Source organism: Strix aluco, chromosome 4, assembly GCF_031877795.1.
Source record: "Strix aluco isolate bStrAlu1 chromosome 4, bStrAlu1.hap1, whole genome shotgun sequence".
In the NCBI taxonomy this organism is placed as follows: Eukaryota; Metazoa; Chordata; class Aves; order Strigiformes; family Strigidae; genus Strix; species Strix aluco.
In genome coordinates this window covers 124,015,484-124,043,274 of record NC_133934.1, presented here as the reverse complement: position 1 = coordinate 124,043,274, position 27,791 = coordinate 124,015,484, and the positions used below count along the sequence as shown (strand labels likewise).

General features: G+C 40.4%; 1 protein-coding gene and 1 long non-coding RNA gene across 9 annotated transcripts; one reads left to right on the top strand and one right to left on the bottom strand.

The window, feature by feature from the left end:
• The first annotated feature begins 330 nt into the window (after positions 1 to 330).
• On the top strand, positions 331 to 26,577 carry WDR89 (WD repeat domain 89). Of its 8 annotated transcripts, none has more exons than XM_074820946.1 (4): positions 331 to 386; positions 6,601 to 6,699; positions 7,925 to 8,056; positions 24,908 to 26,577. In XM_074820946.1, exon 4 carries the CDS (start codon positions 24,942 to 24,944, stop codon positions 26,109 to 26,111), a length of 1,170 nt encoding a protein of 389 aa, XP_074677047.1. In that variant the 5' UTR covers positions 331 to 386; positions 6,601 to 6,699; positions 7,925 to 8,056; positions 24,908 to 24,941; the 3' UTR covers positions 26,112 to 26,577. The 8 variants fall into 8 exon arrangements, 7 of the variants coding, with proteins under 7 accessions (XP_074677047.1, XP_074677048.1, XP_074677050.1 ...); XM_074820947.1 differs by lacking the exon at positions 331 to 386 and adding an exon at positions 6,292 to 6,418; XM_074820949.1 differs by lacking the exon at positions 331 to 386 and having other exon boundaries at positions 6,504 to 6,681.
• Positions 20,656 to 21,870, bottom strand: LOC141922011 (uncharacterized). The gene is made up of 2 exons (XR_012622860.1): positions 21,282 to 21,870; positions 20,656 to 21,179 (listed from the first exon to the last, which is right to left on the bottom strand). It is a non-coding gene; the product is annotated as an uncharacterized LOC141922011 (long non-coding RNA).
• Positions 26,578 to 27,791: the final 1,214 nt, after the last annotated feature.

Below are 27,791 nucleotides of genomic sequence, written 5' to 3'. Positions count from 1 at the left end.
TTTCAAATGCTGTGAATTTTGTTTCACCATAGTAGCAAGATGTTTTGCTATGTAATATATAAGCATGAGAAAGTATTAGTGCATTTGTATGTTTTATTAAGTAGCCTTAAGTTATTTGGAGAAGTGCAGCAAAAAAATACTAGTCAGCATAACTCTCGCTTCCTCTCTTCCTGCAGTTGTGCCATGCCCAGTGAGGAAGTTTGAGCAGTTAAGTAATGTATCTGAACAGTATTGCAGAACATACTAGAAGAGGTGGGAACTGCCCCTTAAAAGGAAGCTGTTACTCTATTTCAAATCCATTTATTTGGCACTGTACAGTGTCCTTGTTTTGCTAACTGGGAAGACTTATGTGGAGCTAGTGCAGAAGACTCTACTTTTTACATAAGGTAAGACCTTACACTTTTATGTTAAGCAAATCTCCTACAATTTGCAGAGTTCGTGGTGATTTTTTTTTTTTTGGTCTTACCAGGGCCTTTTTGTCCTGTTAGAGCTGTCAAAAATGTAGATAACCAGGATGTGAATTCCAAGGACCACAGAAATGTGTGATCTCTTGGTTATTAGTTTCTATAAGTTTCAAGATAATTTTCAAGATGCTGAGACAAAAAAAATCCCAAACCACTTGCAGAAACACAAAAGGATAAACTCAAAAGAAAGTACATGATGAAAACCTCGACAAATGTAACTAAATGTAGCACCACTTTGATGGCAAGATTCAATTCATCCTTCCACTGATGTTTGTAACTGTTTATGGTCTTTGCTGGGGAAACAAAGGTTTATTATAAGGATTTAACTTGTTTCCAAAGCAAAACTCTGGTCCCTTGCTTCATAAAATGACTTATTAGTGCTTGGTCTTTCTAATTCTTCATTCTAAATAAAATAATTTTGAAGGGATTTGGAGTAAGTATTCCTTCTCTGCTTAAACAGCTGATGGAGCTTAATTGATACCCTTATGGCAGTTCTAGTTTATGCCATGAACTGAAACCAGAAAGGTGTAATTGGAACTCTTTTGATTAGCCCATTCTGGCCAGATATTACTGAACTGATAACTAAATCTCCATAGACCTGCAATTTGGATCTTCTCAGTTGTACATTGTTTGTTTCTATTTCCATGAGGCTTCTAGATCCCAAGAGTGGACAAGATACAGGAGAATTGTGTAAACCTTTATAGGTACAAATCACCTTTAATAGTCTTTTGGCATCAGTTTAGCCATGATTTGCATAGAGATTCTCTGATTTGCCTTTTCGTTTGCAAATTACTTTGCAGAAAGTAAAAGCAAGTTCCTGCCCAGAAGCTTAAACCTGCAGTACACAGGAATTGTCCCTTCCTCCATTTTACATTTTGTAATAGAATCTTCCCTGTGCTTTAAGCTTAGTCTGTACAGAATAGTTGGATGTAGAAACACTTATTTTTTCTTTTCTGAAAGATTTTCTTATCACTCCTTTAATTGTCAGATATTTATTACACCCTTTATTGACTTAACTGAATGCTCTGGCTTTATATGAGTGACTTATTCTGACCACATGCAATAACTTTTCCAGATGGTGTGGCAAATACTTGGTTTGCAGATGATGTGGTTTTGGTACAGTATAGAGCAGGCCTTGCTAGGTATGGCTGGTATGCTTGCTTTTGCTTACCTCTAATGTTCTGACCTTCCCTCCCCCTTCTGGGACTAGTACTTTCTTCTGTCCCCACAACTGTTGAACATGGATCACATCCTAAAGACAAATCTTTAACTACATAATAAAGCTCTTAGGATTCTGAATCGGTGGGGTTTGGTTCCCCCCCACCCTAAAGTGCATGTACATTGCAGCAATTTGTAGCGGAGCCAAACTTGTTTTCTTAATCTCAGGAGGAAAGTAGCAAACTTCCTTTACACTGCCATAAAAATCAGTGAAAGGCTGCTGTTTAAATAGATGCTTCATAATGAAATTCAGTGAAGTTTAGACAAGAGCAAACTTAACAAGAGAATCTCATTTCTGTGGATGCTATCCTAAACTCATTAGTTAAACAGAACTAAAGCATTTTTTCTACTCCAGAAAACCCTACAGATTAGTGATAGAAAAGGGCAAGTCTGCAATAGGTGAAATTACCTACAACTAGATTCTGGTCAGCCTTTCCTGGGTGGGAAAGCAATGATTTCTTGATTCTTTATGAGTGGCCACTCTTTTCTCCCAGCCATCTGGTGCTTTCCAATGTGCAGCCTTCCCGTATGCTACACACCATTTTTCTTCCCTTTCATGGCCACCTACTACTCATCTACTCTTCAGCTTTTTCCCTTCAAGTAGCTCCAAAGACCAACATCCTACCAAACTTTACAGCCATACTTCATGCTCGGTGATACACCACAGCACAAGGGCCCTTCAACTCACAACAGCACATTCATGTGCCAGTCTGGTTTCCTTCACGTGGTCATCCTCTGCATAGTCGTGTGTCTCCATTCTGTGTGGCTGGTCTGAAATGTGCAGAGTAAGGTTGTACAAGATGAGAAATAGCAAGGAAGTATGTCACTAGAGCATTGCAGGAAGAAAAAGGGCGGATTCTGTCTAGCAGAAGTAAGATGTTGGCATATGGAGGAGAAAAGGGTTGTGGGAATGGGTAAGGGGAGGGCCTAAGGGATTAACAGAGGTGTTGGGAAGTAGTAAACTGAGAAAGAAATTGAGAGTTGTGAACAAGGCATGAGCTGTAAATCCTTTGCCCTTTTCAGAACATCCTTGGGGTTTGGAAAGTCTTAATAACTTTTAAAATTCCTTTTTGCCTTTTTTTTCCCCTAGCTGATATGCAGTTATGTATGGATATACTTAATATTAAAAAAGAAACTAGTTAAGAGTTTCCCAAAGTTGGAGAGTGGGGAGCTATCTTGGCTTAAGAGTTGTGGTCACCTGTTATAGCAGCTAGAGAACAGTCCATCGTCTGTACTAATTCTAATGCAGTTTGATTCCAGGTAGTCTCAAATTTAAGTTTGTAGGTGGATTTAGCAGTTAATCTTCTCAGAATCTTACACCCCCCCCCCCTAAAAAAAAAAACCCAAACCGAACTCAACAAAGTTTATCTTCTAAAAGGTCTTTTCCCCTTAAATGTGTAAGGCTAATTTGACATAATAGCAAGCATAAGCAGAAAGTATGTTCTGCTTCATATCAGTTAAAGACAAAAAATTTCCCTGAATTATTTAATACATCACATGTTTAATCATCTCTTCTGGTATGCCAGTAGCCCTATTTGGATAATTCCTGCTGTAGAGAATTCAGTCCTGGTGGCTAATCAAGTCCACAGCTGCCTTGGGAAGAATGCCAACAAAATGCCTGTTAAGAAGAGTTACTTCACAATTGCTAATCTCATACTGTTAAGCAAAGGGATGTAATCATGTTTGCCTCATACAGAATGATTAAATTTCAGAACATGATGACCTAGATTTCCACTGACCTGCAAAGATTTTTAAACCAAAAATTGAGAGAGGCTGTTACCTGTGCTTCCACTGTATGCAGTATGTACTTTAATTACTCATTTTTGGTGATTTACTGTTTATAGCATTATTCATGCTGTAATGGCTACTAATTGCTTAGCAGTTATTGCTGTGGACTGTGGTGGATCAGTTGCAGATGCTGAAGCTATAAATTAAAGCTATTACTCAAACTGACACCTGCTTTAAGAGAATATTTCTCTGGGCCAATGTTTATAGGACATAACGCTGTCTCTGATAATTTTTAATAAAGTTTGAGGGAATAAAAGCTGCCAACATCTTTAAGACAGTAGTAAAAGAACAAAGTCAACCAGTTTAGTGTTCAGACTGATTGCATTCCAGTGCTAATTAGTACTGCATTGTGCTTGCCTTGCAGCAGCAGTTCTGTTCTTTCCTGACACATTGGCCTTGTGACAGTATTGGGATTGTGTCTAGACTTCAGGGTGACTAACCCTACTAATATATAATTGAAAGAAAAATAAAAAATTCTTATGGTCAGGTTTGGCTTTTTTCACTTAGAGGCATGTCCAGGCATCTCTTTCAAACATGTTTGCTGAGATTTCTTTCTTGTCAATGCAAATAAATGTCTATTTCAAAATTTATATACAAGATACTTCAGTAGTTATGCAAACACTGTAGCTGTGATACAGCAGTTCTGAAATATGTATCTGGTCTGATGCTTCTCTCTCCTGAACTTGGACTTTTGGGGGCGTAGTTGTCTGTAATTGATCTCAGTGTCAACCAATTTCAATTGGAGTTAGAAAACAAGAGCTTGAAGCAAAGATAGAAATGGTGTACACACACACACACACCCCCCCGCCCCCCCCCCCCCCGAACAAAAAAGTTGTACAGCATATGGAATGTGACAAATCCATGCTCTTAAGAAATTGCCCCCCCAAAAGTCAATAGGTGGCAGATTTGAGTTGCTTCATAATGCATGTCTGCTGTATTGAGGAACCTCACACATGAATGTGTTGGCTTAATACTGAGATTCTTGGGAAAAGCTAGAAATAAGAGTCATGGCTCAAGCTAGGCTATCCTGTTTAGTGCCTGTCTAAATACAAAAAGCACTGAGAATGCTGTTAGGTGAACCTTCCCTGGTGCACTTCGGGTGCCCTCTGCTACTGCTTAGATGGAAGGCTCCTGCAGTTGCATCCAGTTTGATCTTTCTGCTTCAGGGAGGAATAAGGAATTCTTGCCACTAACAAAATTTCCAATGAAAACCCAAATCGCAACACATCTACCCTTACTATGGGTGTTCAAAAAGACCAAATGACCAGGAAAACAAATACTTACGTGCAGTCTGTTCTCCCTACCTAAGCTATGCCTGGAACATCCACTCAGCCTTTTAGGGATAGTTACAGAGAACAGTTGGGCAGGATGGGGAGCAGTAGCCCACAGTGCATGGCCTAATTTCTGCTTTTGACAGGATCAAATATAAAATCTTAAACTGGCACTCTGTGCAGGTCATGAGAAATTGCGAGCATTGTTACCAATAGCAGCATTATTAAAATTAAGAATTCCTGCAGAAGACAGATGATGGACACAGCTCTTTCACCACAGGATGCAGAAAGTTAGCTTAGGTTCTCTGAAGTCAGAAGCTGCTAACTCTGAGCTGACCTCTAAAAACTGGTGTCCTTATCCAACAACTTGACTCTGCAATCAAAACATCCTTTTATTGTACGATGTAATTAGAGGATATGATTTAATCAAGTACCTTCAATAAATCCAGGAACTTGATAATCATCAGTCATGATAAATTTGCCTCATTTTTACATTTTGTGTCAAGTCCTGTAGGTCGAATTGCAAAAAGTGATGAAGTTTGCCAACTCTCCCTCCACAACAAACATGAGAACTGACAAGTGAAACAATCCAATGAGCTGTAACTTTTAAAGATGTTCGAAATAAACCCCTCTTTCTCCAGCAAATCACATTACTTTCTAGTACTTCAGCTGCAGGAATTTGCTGATGGAATTATGTTTGTTAATCCCTGGTATGTAACACTTCATCTATATGCATGTACCAGTTAATTAAAAAAATCACTGTACTATAGAAGTTGGTATAGCTGGCCAAAATATAGTGCCACATAAATAACCTTGACATCTGGATAGATAGACAAGTAGTTAGGGTACAACTGCTTGATTTGACAGACCTTACCTGAATTGTTCCAGTTAAAACTGCAACAAGCAACATTCAGAATTATCAAGCTCTACAAACATTTACTTATGAAAGATCTTCAAAAGAGTAATTTCAACTACATCTAGATACTCTCATTTCCTTCTCTGCTTTGAATGCTATACATAAAATGACTCTAAAAATAATGGCGCTTTCACTCCCCCTTTCTTTTTTTAACTTAATTTTGCTGGGGGGAAGAAACACTTGTCACTGACCTGCATTTCACACAATGCAACCCAAGCGGAAAAAAAACCCCGCAAGATGCAAAAAATATTTGTGGTGCATTATGGTAGCACCCATAAGTTGCTGGCTATACTCAGGGACAGCTGTGTCACAACATATGTTGTGGCATTATGCAAACACACAGCAAAAAATTCCTGTTCTAAGAGAACTTGCTGTTTGAGTACTTGACCTTAGTCCTGGAGTACATGACACTGAAACTCAGATTTGTTTAGACTACTTCACTTTCTTTTAAGGTGGGGATCATAAAGATTAATTTCTCAAAATGCCTTTTGTTTTAAGTTATGTCTGTGAAGTAACTGTCAAGAGTTACAAGTGCTCTCTGGAGCAACTGCCATGCAATTACTGTGGTGAACTTCACAGATGTGTTTCTCCCTAATATATACTGTGACTCAGCAGTGTTGGTGTGCTATTGAGAACGTTGTACTTTCTGTTAATATAGCTGGTTTCATCTGGGCGCACTGAATACCAAATCTGTGGCTGTAGAAGTATGGCATTCCAGTTGATCTTGCAGCTGTTTTTACTACATGAACAATGAACAGAAGGTATTTGTTGAATCTGCAGCAATAACCACCCCAGGAAACTCAGATGAAAAACTACTAACTAAAAATATTTTTCATTATAATATTGTAATTTACAATACAGCCTTAAGTATTATAATGTATATTTTGTTCAATTCAATGTTGTCTTCAATGAAATCATATACATCTTGTTTTGAAATTTTCAGAACAACTCTCACCAATTTGAGCAGTGATTAGTCCTGGGCGATAGACTTCAGCGGGGCCAGGCTTCACAACTAGGATGGAAGGTATTTACTGTGAAAACAGTAAGCATGTAATTTGGGTCTTTGTGCTTTGATGTCATGTGCTTACATATTTTTCTATCTTCAGTGCACCACACAGGAAAAAAAATGGGCCCCAAAATAATTGTGAAGAAGCAAAAATAAACAAAAAAGGGTACTTTTTCATGGTAGTTGGTCTGTCTTCTGTGATACCTGCTTGGCTAAGAGGCTTCTGTGAACCGTGCACCTGTGACCCCTCACAATTACTAATAGCTGTATTAATATCTGGTCCTAATAAACTATTTAGATGGCAGACTTTTAAGCTGAAATCTAGGTGAATCAGCAATGCCTCTGTGAAATACAAGTCAAGTTGACCATCTCATGGTATTGCAGAGAGATCAGAGAAGGGTATTCTCTACTCATAGAAACCTTATTGTGCCGGTAGGTACATAAATAGCTGCAGTAATAAAAACTAGTTATACTGCAACATGTAGAATTAATTAAAATTTTGCACACTACTAGTGGCAGGCAACTGAAATTGTCAGTACTTTGAAGTATCTTTTGATTGACTTTCTGCTTTCATTACATGTCAGAGTTAAGAAGGCCATTAAACTAAGGTACAAGTTGTTATTTTTGTAATGTTCTGTGGTTATTATGCATATGACTTGACCACATTATTAGGTTTATATAAAGCTCTTTATCTTGTTAGAAAAATATATAGTCAGCTCAAATGTTTAGATTTTAATTTAAAAAATGGCAGTGGAAACTAAGCTGATGAAAATATTTCCATGTTTAAAAATACTTCTTAATTTACTTATTTATCTATTATATTGGTAATATTATTTACCACAACTTACAGCATTTATCAGAGAAGACCACAAATCTGATTTTAACTAGTACAAAAATAAAGGTACAAACTATTTTTCTCACTGAATAACATCCATCTAAGATTATGGACTGATGCAGTACTCTGGAATTGGGGCCAAGCAAACAACAATGCTGAACAGTAAAATAAGAATAGAACAAGGAGTTTTGAATTCTAACCCTTTGGGCAATATTAAATCCAAAGTTAAAAGAAGCAAATGGTAGTGTGCTATCCTTTATCTAATAACCTGTATATGCTAGCCTATTAAACTGTAATTAAAAAAAGGAAAAAATACTATTTGGAACTTTAATTGGAAGAAATGAAAGTCTAGAAAAATGTTAACAGTAAGTTGAAGGAAAAGGAAGTATAATTAACACTCCTGTCCCTCTTGTTTGGATCCCCCAGGAAACAATCCTTTCTGCTCCTGCTTTCTGGAGAATGGCAGCTCTGCCACACACCAGCACACCTACCAGCTGAGGGACTTGTGCATCGCCGTCCGTCACCCCAATAGCCTGGTATTTCTCCACATCTCCACAGGTATCAGTTATAGACAGTGTCTGTTACCGCTAAAAGGCTGTAATGGGAAATGCAGTCCCTACTCCAGTTGACACACCATGCCATGGGGTATGTAGAGACAGTGTCTCATTACAGGAGCAGTGCACTCGTCAGGGACAGAAAAATCAAGAAATAGGCTGATTTTAATTATTAAAGGCCCAATTCTCCGTTTGCTTCTAGCCTTTTGGGTGACTCTTGTGCTCTGCTCTGTGCAACATGACATCATTTTCTTTTCGAGGCTCCTGGGGCCGGTGCCAGTGAACCAGAGTGATGCCCGAGAGTGGGCACCACTCCAGCCGCGAGGCTCTGCTCGCCGCCGGCAGCTCGGGCTCTCTCGGAAGACGCCGGCGGCGGCCTGGCACCCACCCCGGGCCCCGTGGGCCCCTCTAGGGGATCTCTCACGCAGCGCCAGCCGCTGCTTCCCCTTGAAGGGCCGTGAATGGCGCCGGATTCCCTCAGCCGCGACGCCTGGCAGGGAAGCCCCGCCCCCGGTGCCATGGCAACGGGGCGGGGCTTTCGCGTGCTCTGCGGCGTCGCCGCTGTGGCGATTGAAGCGCGGGCGCCACGCCCCCTCCACCGCCTGCACCAATCCCCTTCCTCTGCGTCGCTTCCTCTCCCCTCCGCCAAGGAGGGAAGATGGCGGCCGGCGGCGCGGCCGCAGCAGCCAATGGGGTGCCTGGGGAGGGCTCCGGGGGCCGGGCCCACAGGGGGCGGGGCGGTGCGCACGCGGCGGCCGGCCGAGGTGCGCGGCGGGAGGGGCAGGCTCTGAGGGGCCGCGGTAAGGACGCCCTGGAGGGGCCGGGCCGGGCCGGGGGAGGGGCCGCCGCGGGGGTCGGGGGGTTCACTGGGGCAGCCGTGGGCAGGGTCTGCTGTGTGGGGAGGCTGGGGGGAGTGTGTGTGCGCCTCTGAGGGGGTTCGTCTCGGGGTGGTGGGTTGTGGAGGGTTGTTTGGGGAGGGTCCCCTCGATTGAGGGTGGGGCCTGTGTGCTTTGGGGTGGGGGAGGATGGGGGGTGCCCGGGGCGGGTGGTTTGGGCTAGGGGAGCAACCGCCGGGAGGTGCCCCTGTCCTGCCCCTGTCCTGCCCCTGTGCGGTCGGGAGGAGAGAGGGCGGGTCCTGAAGTTTCCTTCCCTCACCGCTGACTTTCCTTTTTCCATTAGGCTAAACTGAAGCATCTCTTGCTTTGCTGGTAGTGATGCTGCCTGCGTCGCTGCTAAAGCGTGAATAAAAACATTCGACTTACACTGTGAGTTCATCCTGTTACTCAGTGAAGCCTGGAAGCTTAGAAAGGCACACTGTGCTCTCAGAGCACTCTGAACAGGGGTGAGGGACTGTTGGAGGGTCGACACTGGCCTGGTCACCCTTTCTAGCTTGGATGCTGTGTCTGGGAGAGAGTGGGCTGGGATTGAGCCTGGCGTGAGGGCTGGGTCAGTGTATTGCTAATTTGGGCAGGCACATCTCATTAGGGTTGTGACTGGCCACTTACAGGCTGTCAGAGTTAGTTAGGACCTGTATTGACAGATAAAATGTTTGTTAAAAAGTTATACTGGTAAGTACCAGCTGACCTCATCTAGGTTTGGTGAAGATTGGGATTTTTTTAACAATAGTCTAAAACAAACAAAAACAAAATCTAGAAAAGGTCAGAAGAGGAAATAATAGGTTTAATTTTTTTTTTGTTGTTTTATTTCCTGGCAAAAAGTAAAACAAAACTTTTTTTATGTTTTTGAAGAAAGTAGAGAAACTACTGCTAAAGCTGTAATGCATATATCCTTAAATGATGTTTTATATAACCAGCAGGTATTTCAAATGTGCTGTGTTGGAGAATGAACGTTTTTCCTACAAGATACAGGGAGTGGAATTGTCAGAGCTGTATTATGTTACAGACTCACATTCTGTAATTCCAAATTAATTTTTCCTAGAAATGTATATTTGGAAGAATGCAGAAACACAAGGTCTTTTATTAGTATGCTGGTTTTTGGGTCTGTAAAAACTTTGTTCTTAGAACTAAGCTGTGTCAATGCCATTTATTTCCTAACATTTTAAATGGGTTTCCTGTTTGAGAGCAATCGTCAGATTCAGTGAAGCGTGTGTGCAGAGCAGCTCCTATAAGATAATTGTCATTGCTGACAGAGTAACTGAAAAAGTTTCTGTTCGTGTCTATGCCAAGGATTGCTTTCTAATAGCTAATTTTACATAATGCTTGTTTAAACTTTACGTGTTGGTTTCTGTTTGCTTAAAGACTGTGGTAGCTGTTTGCATTTTCCTTCAAATATCTTTTGATGGGGTCAAGTAACAGCCCTGTAGGGAAGGTGGGCCTAGGACTCCTCTGCAGCCTCTGTATACGTAGACAGTGACACAGGGCCTGGCTGTTTCTTGAGTGTTCTCAGACTTTTTGGAAATTATTATGTTCTTTTTTTGCCACATAAGAGTTCAGCTGTACATGGGATGATCAATGATGTTCAGGTAGTTTTTTAAATGCCTTAAGTATAAGTGATTTTTTTTAAAAGTTTTTTTTCTTTCACTCTATCAGTCTTGAGGGCATGAGTCCATTGCTGGACAGCCCTGGGATCTGGTCTGTACCTGACTGCATGGGAGGTCTTGTGTAAAACCAGATTGTTGTTATGTGCTGGCAGCATTTCCTAGCTGGGTTCTGTAGTTTTGATATGCTTTTACTGTAACTATACAAGTAATGGGATTTCTGAGGGTTTCTTGAGAAAAAGGCAAGCAGGAGATCAGCACTACCATGCTGATTATCTGTGTTGACGTAGAGTGGCCTGTGCACACTTCTAGGACTTGGTTTTAATTGGTGACTGAAAAGACATCATCTGTGTGGGTCAGCTTCTCCTGTGTGATGACAACTCTGTTAGTGGGCTTCACACCAGACAAAAAAGGTGTCAAGACTTGTGAATCAGAGACTTGTTAAGGCCAGGTTTTGGAGGTGAGTGTGTTTTGCGACTTGCAAGCAGTTTAGGTGCAAGATGGACAGTGGAGGACATAAGAAAGGCAGTAAAAGAGTGTGTTGCCTGTAGCCATGTGGGGTTAGGAAGTTCAGCTTCAAACATGCCTTTGACCTCTTCAGACTTTAGCCTGACCCCACTATCCACTTCTCCCTTAGCTCTTCCCCTGCTCCAGTTCCTGTACTCTTTTCCTTTAACAGAAGGGTTACATAAATTCTTGCTGGTGCATTTTCCTCTTCTGTTTACTCCTGCCACCTCCTTTTCCTTCCCCGTTCTTCCCCTCAAAGCTGCGTAAGACTCTTCCCTCCTTCTCGCCTGCAGCTGTTGAAGCCCAGAGCAAGGACAGCTCTACTGCAGCGCTTCACCTACCAACCAAGCAGGGCTGGTGCTGGTTCAGATCAGGCAGAAGCGTGTTTTGTTAATTTAGGGGTCTGGCGCAGTCAGCATGCAGAGATGGGACACGTTCAGTGCAATCTGTAGAGAAACTTAGAGCATTAATTTAGGGCTGCTTAGTTAAATATATGTGGAGGTAACTTAGTGCATGGACATAACCAACCAGTGTGCTGACTAGCTTCTATAATAAATGGCAGGGCTTGTGTGTAGAAGATTGATGCTTTGGTAGATAAAGCTTGAGGCTGGGAGTGAAGGATGTCTGACACTGAAATGTTGCCTTCAGGTTATATTTCAGTATTTTGGATGAATTGTTTCTATGATGTATTTTTGCCTTAGCTGGTACCTTGATGCAAGTTTCAACAAAATATTTTGATGAGAACAAAGCAGGAGATGGGGGTGGACAGCTTGCTGGAAAAAGAAAGTAAGCCAGTCTTATAGCACTGAAATAATCATGCTCAAATTGCAGGAAAAATACTGAGTAATTTCATTAGGCTGTTCTGAAGGTCCCAGCAGGTAATGTGTTTTCTGTCCTGTTTCTAGGCCTTGTGGGATATTCGAGTATTTTCAATGATCAAAATATTTTGTAAGTACTGTCAGGAAGCAAATACCGTGCAGCTGTCCATTCTTACAAGTTTGCATTAATATTTTCTTCAACACTCTTCAGCCTGATACATTTTTATTCTGTTTCATTATGTCAGGTGTTTAAGTCATTATCTAGCTTGATCTCCTTTGCGAGACAAACCATCTGTACTGTTGTTTACACCCTTTACAGGGTATACATAAATTTATCTATCCTTTTCATATTAATCTGAAGACACTTCTTGCAGACTGTTAATATTCTCAGATTTTTGTTATTATTTTTTATTACACTGTTTGTATTCTTGAAAATGTTTTGAGGTGACCTTAATGTTTAGTTTCAGGCTAGAAGTTGCAACAGATAGAGGCATTAAAGAATTTTAAAACCTCTTAGGCCTTATTGTTTTGATCTTTGAGTCTTGTTTTATATAAGACTTCACTGTGGCCTTACAAGGACACTTGTTTTTTTCTTAAATTCTCTAGTTTTCCAGCTAAATGAAAACTTAATGAAAAATCAGAACTAAAGGGTTCTGGAAATTCTTCATTTAATATAGCAACTGAATCTTATCTGTGAAAAACCAGGTGCCTTGAAACACTCATAGTTCTTATGCTGGATGAAAATAGCTGATTAAAAAAAATAGCTTTACAGTAAAATTACTTTTTCGCTGTATTCTTGTGTGTAGAAGCAATTGAATCTGAAAATGTTGAGCGTCTGTCTTGCAATTTCACTTTTCTTTTAGATGAATTAACATATTGCTAATACCTGTAGCCACTGCTGATGGTTTTTTTTCTTCAGCAGAATCATAATATTTTTTTCTTTTTAGTTTATTAGCAACTTTTCATTTGCACCTCTCTCTGAAGCTAGCCATAACTACTGTGATATTTCTTTTTTCCCATGCCTGTTATTGCTAGGCAAAACTATCACTCAGCTTCCCATTAAAAATAAGATGTGGAAGTGCTGTACAGTTTGTAAGCTGTTAAATTGGTGAAATGACAACCCAGCATTTAACTAAAATTGGCAAATTGCTTGCTGGATGAAGTTATATGCTGGCAGTACCTGGAATAGGAAGCTTCGTATGCTGATTACTTTTTAATAATTTGAGGATCTTTCAGTAATAAACACATGTGTATGTTTGTTGCTATGGGAATGACTGAGAGCTGGATTTAAGTGTTGTTATTCTTTTGTGAAATCAGAAGGGATAAGCAGATGGCTGTGAAAGCAAAAATTCTTGTTTAGAAACACGCAGCTCTTTTACTAACAAACCTGACTTACTCAAGTTTTGTATACAGTTTGTGAAAGATTTTTTTGAGGTAAGTGAAGTTGATTTTACTTTACTCAATATGTCAGTATATTTAAGGAAGTACATGATTCAGTTTTGAAAGAGGGGAAAAATAGATTTAAGGAAAAAGTGAATTCAGGTGGTTTAATGCCTCAGGTAACTATTACCATGTCTGTGTATTGAATGTTCCTGCTTCAAGAATGTTCATAGGAACCAGATGTGAGTGTAAGATTGCGAGAGGAAAGGTTTTATAGTTGTGGATTTGGTTTGTTCCCACTGCCCTTCCCTGGGAGAACTTAATGATGGGTGTTTCTGGACTTGACATTTGCTGGATGCTTAAAGAGCAAATACAAACGCACAAAAGTCAGTTGTTCCCTGTATGCTTCTGTGTGTGTTGCATGGAAATATGAGAGTCACATCTCGCATTATCATGAAGTCTGAAAGATCAAAAGGTCTGAATTGAATTCACAAAAATGAGATTTTAAAAAAGAACATGTAACTTATTTTTAATCTCTTTGACAGATCAGAAAGAGAAGGTTGCAGTGTAGTTGAATTTGGTTTTTTTTCTTCTCCAGTTTTTGCTGCTAGACAGTTCTAAGTGAGGGCTGTGATTTTTGATTAATAGTCTGATTTGAGGACCTGAGGCTTTTAAGAGGAAAAGAAAATGCTGGTACCTTAATGATGTTCCTTGCAGTACTTCAGGCTTATTTCCTGTGCCTTCCACTGTAAATTACGTTTTTGTTTCCATGAATGTCACTCTGCTGGAGGAGACAATCAGCTTATCATACTCGATTAAAATGAGTGTAGGAATATATAAATGTAATAAAAAGAATAAGTGCTATCCTTCTGAATCGGTGATCTGAACCTGTGACTGCAGCTGCTGGCGGGGCGGGGGAGCTCCGGAGCCGCTCCTGAGTGTTGGTCACCAGTGACACCCCGTGGGCTGAGTGCGAAATAACAGCGTGTGGCCCCCGGCCGGCAGGACTAAAAGCCTTCAGTTCTACGCCGCAGTGGCTGATAAACAGTCAAACTGGAGAGGGAGGCCTTGCGTTTCCTGCACAACAGTCTTTGCAAAAAGAGGCGGCTGTTTGGAGGGGCACGCTCAGGTCTTTAGACTTTTATCCCGACAATTTCAGGGGCACGGGGCGAGGAAGCCACCTTACGCTGGAAGTTGCATTCTCTCTGTGCACGTAGGTGCCCTCTTAGTACAATCTTAATGCTGCTTCTGAAACTGTGCAGTAAGCAAATGTCATGTCTTGCTATTATCGGTCTGGCAATGTAGTATCTTCCGGGAAGAAATGATGAGCCAGCTTATCTCGTAGTTGCTTGTTTTCCAGTCTGCCTTCCTATTTGTGTTCTTTGCTGTGCAAGGGCAGTTGTGGGTGCCAGGCTGATGAGATTATAAAAGTAGATGAAGACACTCAAGGTTTTTGCCCCTGCTGTTCTAATTAGAAACTATTTTGAAAGATAAACTTTATAATTTCTGCTCTAAATTTTATTTATGGTCAATTTATACTCTTAAAGTGTTGTGCCAGTATTGTTCTTGAGTAGCTTCCCTCCCTCCTCAGCATTTATTCCTTTGAAGTATTTGTAGATAGCAATCGTATCCCCTTTCAGTCTCTCTCTTTGCCAAGCTGTACAAGGCAAAGCATCCCAGCTACTTCTCGTAAAATAAACAGTCTATTCCCTGGATCATCTAACCCATCCTCCTCTGCACTTGATTATGGTTTTGTTATCAAGCGATTGGCTTCAGCAAAGAGCCCTGCTGGCAACCTGCTGTGACCCTGCGAAATATGGACTGACTAAAGCATTGAGAACAAACATGGCTTGAGATCAGGATTATTAAAATGCATAAAGTTCTTGACTTTGGTTTTTATCCTTGTCTTGTTTTAGAGCAACACTGTCTGCCGAAGATGTTGGAAAAGTCTTTGTGGATCTCGGAAAAATAAATTCCCCACCCAGGTCTTAGGGATTTCTGAGTGCTAACAAAAACATGTAGTTTTTGTTGTGATTTGCCAGCAGGGATTGCCTGTGTTGCTGCATACAGTAGATCTCTTGATCAGAAAGTGGTAGAGTATCAATACCTACATGCTTGCTCTTTTGTCCTTCCCTTTCACGATTCCATTTCTTATGAGTGAGTCCTAAATCACTCTCATAGTGAAAAGGCAGTTGAACATGAACTTCCAGTGCAGTATGGTGGAAAATCACTGTGCACTTGGATGTTGTGAAAAGGCGAAAATAATTTTTTATCTGTGTATGGCATTGGTGAAGCTACTACTGGAGTGCTGCGTATGATTCAAGTATAAACACTGTCTAAAGACTCTTGAAAACAGCTGAAGAGAGTGCCTTTATGGGTACAATGTACACATACGTGATGCCTTAGCATCTTTTATGGAGACTGAAAAGTAAATTCTCTTGAACAGGGTAGAGTCAGCGTAGCTCTAAAACCTTTTATTTCAGCCCCTTCTATCCTACTGTTGTCACTTAGATGACATCTTTTCCTTTTGTCTGCTACAAAGCATTGAAAATTGAGCTTAGGGCATGATAAGGATTCAGCAGAGCCTCCAGCTGTCAGGCTGTGCACAAAGAGCGTGTTTGGAAATTGATAGTCAATGCATGGGTACACAAGGATCTCCAGTTTCTCCTGTTGCTTTGATACTGGAGAGGGTCTGACAAATTACCTTGATGGGGTGATGTTCTGGATTAGCTAAATATCAAAAAGGGATACTGTAGGATGTGACTGGCGAAGATACCTTAGTGATGTGCGTGTTCCTGGGGAAGCAAATGAGGAAAAAGAGAAGTCATTTCTCCTGCTTCGGCTTGACAGATGTTTGTGCTTGTGCAAATACATCTGGAACTGCAGAGGATTGTTTAGGCAGTGATGTTAGTATAGTGTTAAAAATTGCCAAGCACGCAAATGTCGTATTTGGAAAATACTGTTGCTGCGTCTGCACGTGTAGGGGAATGTCTTCTTATCTGTTCACCAGCAACATCCCAAGTGAAGATGAGGAACTGCAGTAGCTGATTTAAGCTTGGGTTTTTAAGAAAAGAGTCTTGAAAACATAATAGTCTTGTGTTTTGAAGAATGAGCTCTGGTAACAAAGTGTACTTAAGCTAAATTACTGTTGTGAAAGAATTTCTAAAATATTCTGGTAAATAAAACATTTCATCTCATTATAGGTATTTTAGCACCAGTGTGTGGTAGTGGGAGTTATTTTTCCTGCTGTAGCTAAGTTTCTTTATATCCTTTTATTACTGTTGCTGCTAAATTTAGGCTGAAACTTCCCAGGCTTCCTGTGGTGTAGAAATAAAATTCTTTGGAAGAATTTCAGCAAAAATTATTAATATTTGGGAAGAATCTTCTTACTTATGTTCATTTTTTTTATATGAGGATGTTGGTACCAAGTTGCAATGTCTAAATTGAAGGAAATAAATGGTGTTATTTCAGAGTCACTAAATTATTCGTGTAGCTGCATAAGTAATTTTTTCCTTTCACCTTTCTCTGTAGGGTGGGTGATTGGGGTTGCCCATTCATGTGGTGGTTTTGTTAAGCTTAAAATGGCCCTGAAAATCATCACTCTTGGAGTCCTTTCTTGTAATCTCAAACTTGAAAGGACACTGAAGCACTTTTTGATTGTGGAATTTGCAGGTGCATTCTAGCATTACTGTGGCTTTTGCATTTTATCTTGTAGTGTAGATGTTCAGAACAAGGCTTTTTCTTTCGAAAATCTGCTGCTGACTGTACTTACTAATGTTTGTGTACACAAGTATTATGAGTTAGACAAACACTGTCTTTGTTTTACTGATTAAGAAAGTAAAGAGTGAATGTTGCATTTTGCTGGGAATTACTCAGTATGCTGTTCTGCCAGAATCGGCACTAGTAAGTGTTTGTAGGCCAGGCTCTTGTTCAAATTCAGTCGGATGAATAGCTTTATTTCTGTCGTCTTTATCTGTGAGATGACCATCTTGGTGCATAGCTCTAGTGCCAAGTCAAGCAGCAAGCTGTGTGACCTTTTAACAAAAGAAAATGCTGTTAGTGAGGAGGTGTGTGAGAAATAGTTCAGAGAAAGGTACAAACCTTCTCTTGGCTGCTCATGGTTATATTGTGGAAATGTGAATGGAGAAAAACTTCATAGACGTGCAGGAGAACGCTGTACCCTACATGTTTGATATCCAGCAGTTGCTGGCTGTACATAATTGAGAGACTGATTAGTTCTGTATCTTCTTTCCTGTGCTCATGGTTACAAAAAGTAATGTCAGTATGGTGTCTATGGTGGGAGGTGCTCACAAGAGAAAGGAAATTACTTTTCTGTAGTCACTGTGGTCTGATGAGATAAGCACAAATGCAGAAGGCTGAGACTTGCATTCTCTTCAAGTTTTGTGGTGGGTTGACTGAATAGCCGTGGTTACATTACAGACACCAGGACACAGAGATGCTGCGGTCTGAAGCTGTGAGTTATCTGGCATCTGCTGGAGTTGGGAGCACTGATGTTTGCATAGCATGTGGGCAGTGAAGTGTTCTGGAGCTGGTGGATGCACACATCATCCACCTGCCGTTCCTCATGGGGGTGTTAACACTATGCTGGGTCCCATCGCGGGAGGAGGTCTCTGTTAGACAAAGGGCGGGTGTCGCAGAACTGGCCATGACTCCCCTGCTTGATGCTTACCCTTTTTTTAGAAGGTGATCTGGATGCCTCACCCCACATGTTGTCAGCGTGCTGGGCTGGAGTACAGGTTAGGCACTGTCTGTGCCTGGGAGAAGAGGGCAGAAGGGAGGAGGAGTCAGTACAAACCTCATATTTGACCCCCGTCTGGGAGACTTGCTCCAGTGCAAAAGCCAAGGCTCAGCGCTAGGACAGTTTTCCTGGCAGCTCTGGCCTGTTCTGTAGAATCCACCTGCGGATGCAGAGTTTGTCGTTTACCTGTTCAGAGGCTGTGAGTGTGCAATTTGGGCATAGCTCAGCTTTTGCAGAGGGCTTTTAAATACAGTATTCTTTACAAAAATAAAGGAGACTATATAGAACTTAGAAGATAAATGTCCCGATTAGAGTATTTCTGTAATTTAACCTTTGCCTGGGAATCTTTCGGATCTATCTTTACACGATAGGATTGCTTCTGCTGCAGCTTCTGTCAGCTTGATCTGAGAATAGCCGTGGGAGTAAAATAGAGCATCTCTTATCCTCTTACTACCTTGCAGTCTCCTTTATTGGATGACCACCTCATCAACACCTGGATGCAATGACATCCTCTGCCTGGTGAGGTCACTACTAGGAAACTGTCCCCTCACGAGGAAGTTCTCAGTTGGATCCAGTTCCTCATGTCAGTGTGATTTTGGTGACAGAGAGCTTGCTTTGAAGCTCCTCTGTGAGTAGGTCTCTGTCACTAGCATGGAATCGAATGAAAAGAGAAGACTGAAAAAGGAAAATTCTCAAACATGTATGAAATAGTTTGACAGAACTTCTTAGTGTATTTAGGAACTATGTTTCCTATGTTTTATGTCAGGATTTCCTAAACTGTCCTAGAGAAGGTAGTTTAGGTATCTGAGCATCAGATTTTTAAAATTTTCACTTAAATTTGAAGCCAAAATTAGTATTTCGAGCATTTTTATAGTTTTATATGTTGTTTTCTGGCTTATTTGAATTTTTAAATTGTATTATTCTACACTTAGATTTTTCTTACAATGACTTGTCATCTGAGGCCTTTGCAGCTTTTTACCATCTCTTTAGTTCATGAATTTATACCAATATCAATATTGATTGAAATTGATATAAGTTTCAGTTGCTCAAGTTTGAATGTTAAATTAATTGCAATTTGGACCTGAAGGCATAGCTAAATATTCTAAATCTTGCCTGCCTCCACCATATTTTCCAGTGTTGGATGCAAGATGAGAATAGGTCTTTCTAGTTGGAATGCAAAATCTTACACCTAATTTTAAAAGTTCTCTTTTGATGAAAATATTCAATGTATGGTTTTTATGATTTATGCATTTAAAACTACGCCTGGTCAAATCTAAAAGTTGTTTTTGTGTTCTCTCTGCAGGGATATCTGGTATAACATTCAAAAAGAGGTTTTCTGTATTGACATGAACACCTGCTTATTCCCCCAAAAGATGAGTACATAAAAGTTGTAGTTTCCCTTTTTTTAGATTATCAAACCCTGAAGCACTGAGCACCTGTGACTTTTTGCCTTTGTTCTCTCCTAGCTCTGACTCTTATTTGTTCCCTCTAACCAATACCGCAGTTTAAGGCCAGTTCCTTGGCTCTCTGTTCCACCTACAGCTCTTCTCTCCACTGCTGAACAGGATTGTACCCCCCAGGTCTATACTGGTGGGAAGGTAGGAGTTGATTTCACGTAAGGCAGATAGTTTGATAGACCTAATTTTTTTGTTCTTCTCATTGACTTTGTTGTGGCAGTGTTTTATCTTTTTCATCCTTTCAGCTCTCTTGATATGATATTTTTCTCTGTACTGCAAATGCAAAATTACGTGGAGTTGTTTTCTTGCTGTGCTTTGTGTTTGGAAACTAGATGTAGCTGATTTGAAAGGATGAAATAATTCTCTTGGCAGTTTACATCTTGTCTCTGCGCTTTAGCCTCTCGCGCATCTTATTCCTTTCCTGCTTGATAGACTAAATGCTGTTCTCTTTGCCTTAAAATGGCTTTGTGGAAATGCTGGAAAAACACCTTAGCTCTCTGCTTTGGTAAAATAACGAAATCAACTATAGGAGTTTGTATCCTGCAGAAAATATGCATGCCTGATGGGTGTTTTGTGCTTCCCCTCAGCGCTTAGATCGTTGGGCTGATCCATCTTCTGTTGCGAAGCGGTGCCAGTGAGGAGAGGTCTCTAAAGGCATTTTGCATTAGTGAAGTGCAGCGTACTAATGCGTTCTCCTCAGCCAACCTTGCGCTTTGCGGTTTTGTTTTAAAATGCAAACCACATGTAATGTTGCATGCATGAATTGCTTTCCACTGCCCAGAGCTCCAGGTTTGTTCTTAGTTTGTTCTTGAACTTTTAATAATTGTGAAAATAAAGGGAGGGTCTGTTTGTATTGTTTATAGTAGGAAAGAACAGCGCAAGATTTCATCTACTGCTGTTCAAATCCCTTGCTATTTTTGGTATTTGACCTCTGCAGAGAAGATTGCCAAAACTACAGGTTGTTTTCATTTTTATAATGTGTTTCTACCCTCCTACTCTTGAGTTACTCTTACGTTACTGATTAAATCTTTGAGAAAGTTCCATTTCTCCCACATTTTCCACGGTATTTTTCAGAGAGGTAATTTTATGTTTCTATATGTTGTTGAGCTAACATTCCCTTTTGGAAATGAGAACTGTGCAATTTGGCAGCATCTTGTGTACACCACTAAAAGGAGAAGGGAAATAACTTATGAATTGCTGGTTTATTTTTTGAAAAACTTTCTGGATTGAAGAGGGCTCGTGAGCCTGTTGGCTTGAGTAGAGACTGCAGCGTTTAGAGTGCTGCACAAAGAGCACAGCAGTATGCACTGAGACGATATTACAAGTGTAGTTTGTGCGGATAGGTGCTTACCTTTCATTTCTCCATCACTGGAGAGGCCTGCTTTCAGTACTTCTGGCTGTTTGCTTCTGGTCTTGCTGTGTGGTTGTTTCCACACTCCACTAGTGAGAAATACATACCAAAGGCATCTGACAATCTTGTCCTGCCTCTTTGGCATCCCTTCCACTTCATGCCTTCTATTCTAAAAAAATCAAGCTTATTTCTTTCTTAAAGGAGCCTTGTAGGATGCCCAGGAGGTCAAAATATTTTAGATTATTTCAAAGTACTGTATTCTGAGTTCCCAAGACGTAATGAGTTTCGAGTGTCCTTCAAGAAGCTTATTGTTTCTGGTAGTTGTGATATCAAGGGGACGTGCAGGCGTTGCATATAACTGTGAAGTTAATTCATAGAAAAGATCCCATGAATGTAGTTCCAGAGGACTAGATACAGTAACACAGAAGTTTTGGGGTTAATATGTAGAAGGTGGCTTTACCTTGCTCAGGGGTGCAGATGAGAGATGCAGCTGTTACACGCTAGGAATGGTGATCGCAGAGAATGGGATTTGGCTGCTTCTTCAAACACAAGTAGGACTGGCTGTAGCCAGACACCTTCAGCCACATACTCATGTGTCAGCCACATGGTGGTATTTTCCTGGCACCTTAACATCACCTGGAGTTTGTGTTGAGACTGTAGCTCCAGACCGTGGGCCATTGTGAGCTGAAATAAGTAAAGAACCTGAATTTAATTAACTACCTCACGTTCTGAGCAAAGGAGGTACCTTGGGGAAACAAGAGGTCTTGGCCAGCACTCTCAGCGATTTCTTCTGCAACTGAAACAGCTCAAGAGCAAGCTGTCTGTGCCCTACAAAGGCTTTGTGTCACACAGTTTGTCACATTAGCATGAGCAGTTTTTCTCATTGATTATCACAACTGGCTGTTGTGCTATATCCAAAGTATGTCAGGTTTCAAAGATACTGAGCCAAAGGATTCTTTGTGGCTGAAACAAACCAGATAACGTGTGTTGTTGAGTTAAGGAGTGCTGAACTAAAAGTGCTTCACTTCTGCAGAGCAGAGCACCATGTGCTTTGGAGGTGGCTGCAGTCCAATGCTTAGTTATCTCCTATTGTGTTTGGAAGACCATTGTTTCCTATTTGTCTAATAAATTTAACACAGATCCTATTCCTGCCATTTAAACTTTCCCATCAAAATACAACAGTAACTTCCCCTTCTGAAAAGGAAGGGCTGGCAGCTACACCCTGAAGTTTGAGCATGAATTGTTTATATAACCTTCAATCACAATTTCATAATAGTCTGAAGACTTTCTTACTAGGGCAGACATTTTACTGAGGTTTTAGCAAAAACCTGGCTGCCATCAAATGCAATTTTAAGGCTTCTTGGTTGTTGAGTCGAAATAGAATTGAAAACTGTACCCTCCAGCTTCCTGATGATATAAATTGCACATCTATCTGGAAACATGAACAGCATTTTCTGGTATTTCAGAATAGCTGTACCTATGTCATTCAGGGGTAAAAGCTTAAGAGCTATCTTGGGCTAGTTTTATTTCCCAGAAAATATTATTAAATCTGTATGAACATACTTTTGCAGACTCTGGCTTTTTACAACTTCTAGGTACTTGCAGGTTCCCTCCCCTCCTGAGCAGTAAAAGCTCTGACATGAGTGTTGTAGAAACTGCTCGTTGAATAATATTCTCTATCAAATTTGGTAATATTTAAACAACTGTAACTTACTTTCCAAATGGATGACATTTGTCAGGAACATGTCTGTTTGAGTTTACTTGGGCTTTTGAGTATAAAAAGTCTGAATATTTAGAGCTTGAAATTCGGGTCAGTCTGGAAAACTAAATTTTTCTTACAAAAGGTTTACAGAGAGAACCCAATTTTTTCAGTAACCATAGCACTACAGGATAGCTGGTTTTTGAAAACTCCTTTCTCCACCTTCAAGCACGTGTTTTCAAAATGGTATTTAAATAGAAGCATCCATTGTAATTCTTCAGTAAATTGGGTTAAGTAGAAGTTGTCCTTCTCAATATTAAAATATTTTATTTCTCAATTTTAAATTATTTATTTGCATGGGAGTTTAGTGGTTTTGTGTTTGAGCACTGTAGCAAGCAGTGTTTGAGAACAGTTCGCTTTATGTAATAGTTCTAGTAAAAGCTTGTTCCATTTGAGGACATACCCAGGAAAGTAAGTAAGAAGCAAGCTCTGTGGGTAGGGTTGTACGCAAGCTAATGCCAGAAAACATGTTGAACTTCTTCTCTTCAGAGGGGAAAGGAGTTTCCACAGGATGTCTGCGTTTTATGGCAAAAATTACTTGTAGATGTGCTCTGAAAGGTTGCTTTGATGTAGAAGATTAACCTGGGGACCTCGTTGTCAGGATATTACTGAGGCAAATAGCTTAGTGAGATTATTTGTGACTTGGGAATTAAGCTTTTATGAGTGTGCCTACTTAAGCTGTTTTTTAAGAATTTGCTCGTTTGACGTGTACTGAACAGGAGGAGGGAAAGCAAAACCCTGAAACTACAAACACCACCAAGAAGAAAAAAAAGCAGAATGCAGTTTTGTCACAGCAACTTCTTCTTTGTTGCTGGTCTCTCATGGACCATTAAAATAATTACCCAAAAAGAAGCAGTACATGGAAATTTGCTCCTTCCATCCCTAAAAATATAGCCTGAAGAGTTTGCAGAAAAATTTGTGATGGGACAGCTGGGAAGGCATGAGAACATTTTCTTGCATTCTGGGTCTGCCAGTTTTTTACTCCGTTTCTGTTTGGATTTTTTCAGAAAGAGTCCTTTCATACATGTGGTAACTAGGATTGGGTGCTGGCCTAGTCCTTAGGGAAAGAAGGAGATTTCTGAGTACCACGTTACCCTTTTTTGCATTAACTGAAATATCTGTACTGGTGAGAAGTCACTGGAGCGTTGACCCCCTAGAACCTGCTGTGATTTCCTCAATGTTCATTTTTTTAACACTGAAGAGTAGTCTAATTGAACCTGTAATTTTCACAGAAGTCATTCATGTGGATGATTATGCTTGCTTAACATACCCCACCTACATCTTTCTTTTAAAAATGACTGTAGTTTGTGAACTCACTAAAACCATGTATTGTTTATGGTGGCAAATATCTCATTTAAATTTAAATGCTTCCGTACTTTTTCTGACTCTAAATTGATGAAAGCCTTTGCTGCAATTACAGAATTGAATTTTCCTTTGTGTTATAGAAAGGAGAACATGCTTTTTTAAATTTTTTTTTTTAAAAGGGCACATTTTTTTTTAGAAAAGAATCTGTGAAATAGTATGGGTTTCTAGGAGGGTTCAGTAGTGCCAGAGAAGAATTGCCTCTGAAGGGAAGATTTTTATCAGTTGCACTAAGAGCCAGCGGTATGTGGTTTTCTAGGAGGCTCCAAAAACATTTAGGTTCTCAGAACTGATGAAAAAGCCAAAGGTGCTTAATTCCAGTGAATTCCACTGATGTCATGTGGCCTGTTGAGGTGGTGTGTGGTATGCTGACAGGTGTTTATGTGCGTCATTGTGCACCTAAATACTTGTAAAATTTGTCTCATCTGGCCGTTTCAGACTGTAGTTCTACATAATTTTGGTCTCGTTCTCTGCCTACCCTTTGCACGTCCCCCAGCAGAAAAGTTCACCTAAGAAGAGTCCTGCAGTTGTACAGATGCAACTATTCATGGGCTGTACCTCCGAGCAACTTTTTAGAACAAAAATTATTCCTCCTTAGGTAGTGGTGGTGACTTCTATTTTATCTCTGCTTGTGGAGAACATCACTTTACTGTTTACTTTATAAAAATAATAAAGCAAATTTAGCTAAGTGACTTTCACAGGATTCACAGACAGACTATTTAATCTTCTAAGGGGATTATATGATGTAGTGCTTACAGTCACAAGAGACTGAACTCCTTAACTCAGGGAGCCCTTTCCGGTTCTCTGTTTCTGTAAATGAAATTGTAGTGGGTAGGACACCAGGATAACTGAATTTTTACTTCATGCGTTATCTCTGCACAAGATGCTCTTTCATACATATTTTTAAAGCTAATATTGTTTAGAATGTCATAATTAAAATTCACCTTGGATTTTATTTCTCACAGGTTCCTGACAACGTTAGGAGCAGCATTTGATGAGATGACTGCAGTGGAGAAGATCGAGGAGCAGCTTGCTAGTCTGTGCATAGCAAAACGTTCTACGCTAAGTGAGGAACCTGCTTATTTACTGGATATAGATGTTTCAAAACCTGCTCAATCTGAAAGCAGTCGCTTTGTGGCAGTTTCGTGTTCCAGTAAGTCAATTAGGGTATATAACAGGGAAACGTTAAACTTCCTGCGGGAGTACAGTAGCCATCCAGGGGTACTGAATGGAGTCAGATTTGCACATGCGTGTGACAGCGTAGTGTTTTCAGCATGCAGTGACGGTACAGTAAAATGTTGGGATATTCGTTTAGCAGCTCAGAAAGCTGTGCAGGTGTTTAGTGGCTATCCCTCCAACGTTTTCATCAGTTTTGATATCAACTGCAGTGATCTCATAATTTGTGCTGGAACGGAAAAAGTTGAAAAGGACACGTTTCTGGTGTTTTGGGATGCAAGAGGCATTACAAACTGTGCCAGCGCAACTAAAGAACCCTTGGGAGTCTATTCTGAAAGTCACAATGATGATATCACTAAAATTTGTTTTCATCCTGTCAAACCCAATTTGGTAGTTTCTGGGTCAACTGATGGGTTGGTTAATGTGTTTGACATTAATGAGGATAATGAAGATGATGCTTTGATATCAACTTGCAATTCAGATTCCTCTGTAAGTTTTATTGGCTGGTCTGGGAAGGACTATAGACAGGTCTACTGCATGACACACGATGAGGGATTTTGTTGGTGGGACATTGCTCAGTTAGATACAGAAGAACCAATAACACTGTTGCACGTTCTGGACGTCAGAGACGCAGTCTGCATTGAAAATGACAGCTTGCATTACCTAGTAGGTGGCTTGTACCACGACAAGGCAGACAAACTCTTTCTTGTTGGGGGAACGTCCACAGGAAACATTCACCTGATCAGCTGTGGCACGGCAGGACTGAGCCTGGCGGGTACCCTTCGCGGGGGACACTCTGCCGCTGTTCGCTCTTGCTGCTGGAACCCGACAGATGAGTCTCTGTTGACGGGTGGAGAGGATGCTCAGCTGTTGCTATGGAAACCTGGAGCTGTGGAAAGGTCCCTCGCAAAGAAAGCGTCTCTGAAGATAGCTTCTTCCGTGCAGAAGAGAGTAAGAGTTCACAACAGCTCCCTCAAAAGCAGGAAAAAGTAAAATTCTGAAAGTGGGAGTCTCTGCTGTGTAGAGCTTTCCTGGTGTTTAATCTCTCGGGCAATACTTGGCTGTGCTTTATTTGGGGGTATTCAGTGGAAAGAACGACGATGCTTGAATTCTACCTGGGAATGCGTTTCAGTCATCAGAAGAATGCCTTTCTTTGTTTGGTTTTGTTTTTGGTTTTGTTTTTTTTTTAAGTTGCTAATATTAATCAGAAAAGAGTAAATGTTTGCTCTTGAGTTCTCAAACAATAGATCTTAAATCATATTATATAAAAATGTTTCTGTGGTTGTTTAATGTCTCAGCCAACACTTTTAATGTGTAATATAGGCCTGTGGCTTGCATAATTTGTTACCTTCCCACTGAAATTCCCTGGCATGTTTTAAAAGCTTTTGTATTTCATGCTGTATTTTGCTTTCTTTACAGAGAACTTAAATTGCTCAATATATTAAAAGATTTTATGTCACGTCTTAGTGCCTGAGGGAATTACTTCTTGATGAAACAGAAAATAAGTCCTGTTTTGCACTGTCATATCACTGGTTTATAACAAGCTCATAAAGAAGCAGTTGATAGCACCATATTTTTCATAGCAAATATATGAATGTATTCAACCAAAGAGGAGCACGTGATTCCAAGCAGCTGATTTTTAAGTGTATGAGAACTGTTAAACTGGCATTATTTCCTGCGTGAAAATACCCAAGAACCTTGCAAGCAGCTTCATTCTCTCCTGGTAAGTGCAGATCGGGGGGGTGCACCTGGAAGACTGGGCAGATCTTCAGTGGGTTGAAGAAATTGATAGGTATAATTACACCAGTGGTGCTTAAAATCCCAAATCCTGCATTTGAAATAAGCTAGTATCGGGTGCTAAGTGGGAATGTTAAAACCAGAAATGAACGCTGTCTTCTGAGACTGTAGTTACGGAGTAACAGACCAGTATGAGGAGACTTTAACAAAACCTTTTAGAGGTTAGTGTGAGTCCTTTAAGAAATGTCTCTCTCTGCAGAGAGTTTTTATGCTTAGACACCTCCCTCGGACAGCTTTGTTTTAGTATTCCATCAAATACCTATTAAGTGCTGCAAAAATTGCTCTGTACTTCTGAAGCGGTGGAGTCTTTATGTTTATTCTGCTCCACTGGCAGGCTCCAATCTGTGCATCTGGCTCTGCACACACAATTACCTTCAGCCTTCTGAGGACCATCGCAGGCGAATGGTGGTTGGTAATTATGCCGTAGTTAACATATGTGGACTACAACTGAAAACAGCACAAGAGTATTTAAGAATTGCTATATGTTATAGAATAGTTGGCAGAGGAATTCAGAGGGGTTGGTTTTATTTTTTTGCCTGAGGGTAGATAGCTAATTCTTTCAAAACAAGTTTTGAATGTCAAGTTTTGAGGATTAGCCTGGAGTTCAGAAAGGATTTCTGAGATACAGAAGATACTTCTGGTATACGGTTACAGCTGTGCTGGAGATGTCTTAATCATCTCTGGAAACAAATCCTATTCACCCAGAAGTATCAAGTTTCCACATGATATGTTTTACAAACTGTTAATGTCCTTCAGCCACAACTCTGAATCCACAGTTGTTTTGAGTCTGCCTGCTGGTGATAATTGAGATGATTCACTTGCTTTTGTAACTGCTGCTTATTTAAAAGTGCAGCTTCAATTTAAAAATCACATTTC

Excerpts from the sequence above, each read along its gene's own strand:
- WDR89 (XM_074820946.1), top strand. The coding sequence starts at position 24,942 with ATGACTGCAGTGGAGAAGATCGAGGAGCAGCTTGCTAGTCTGTGCATA.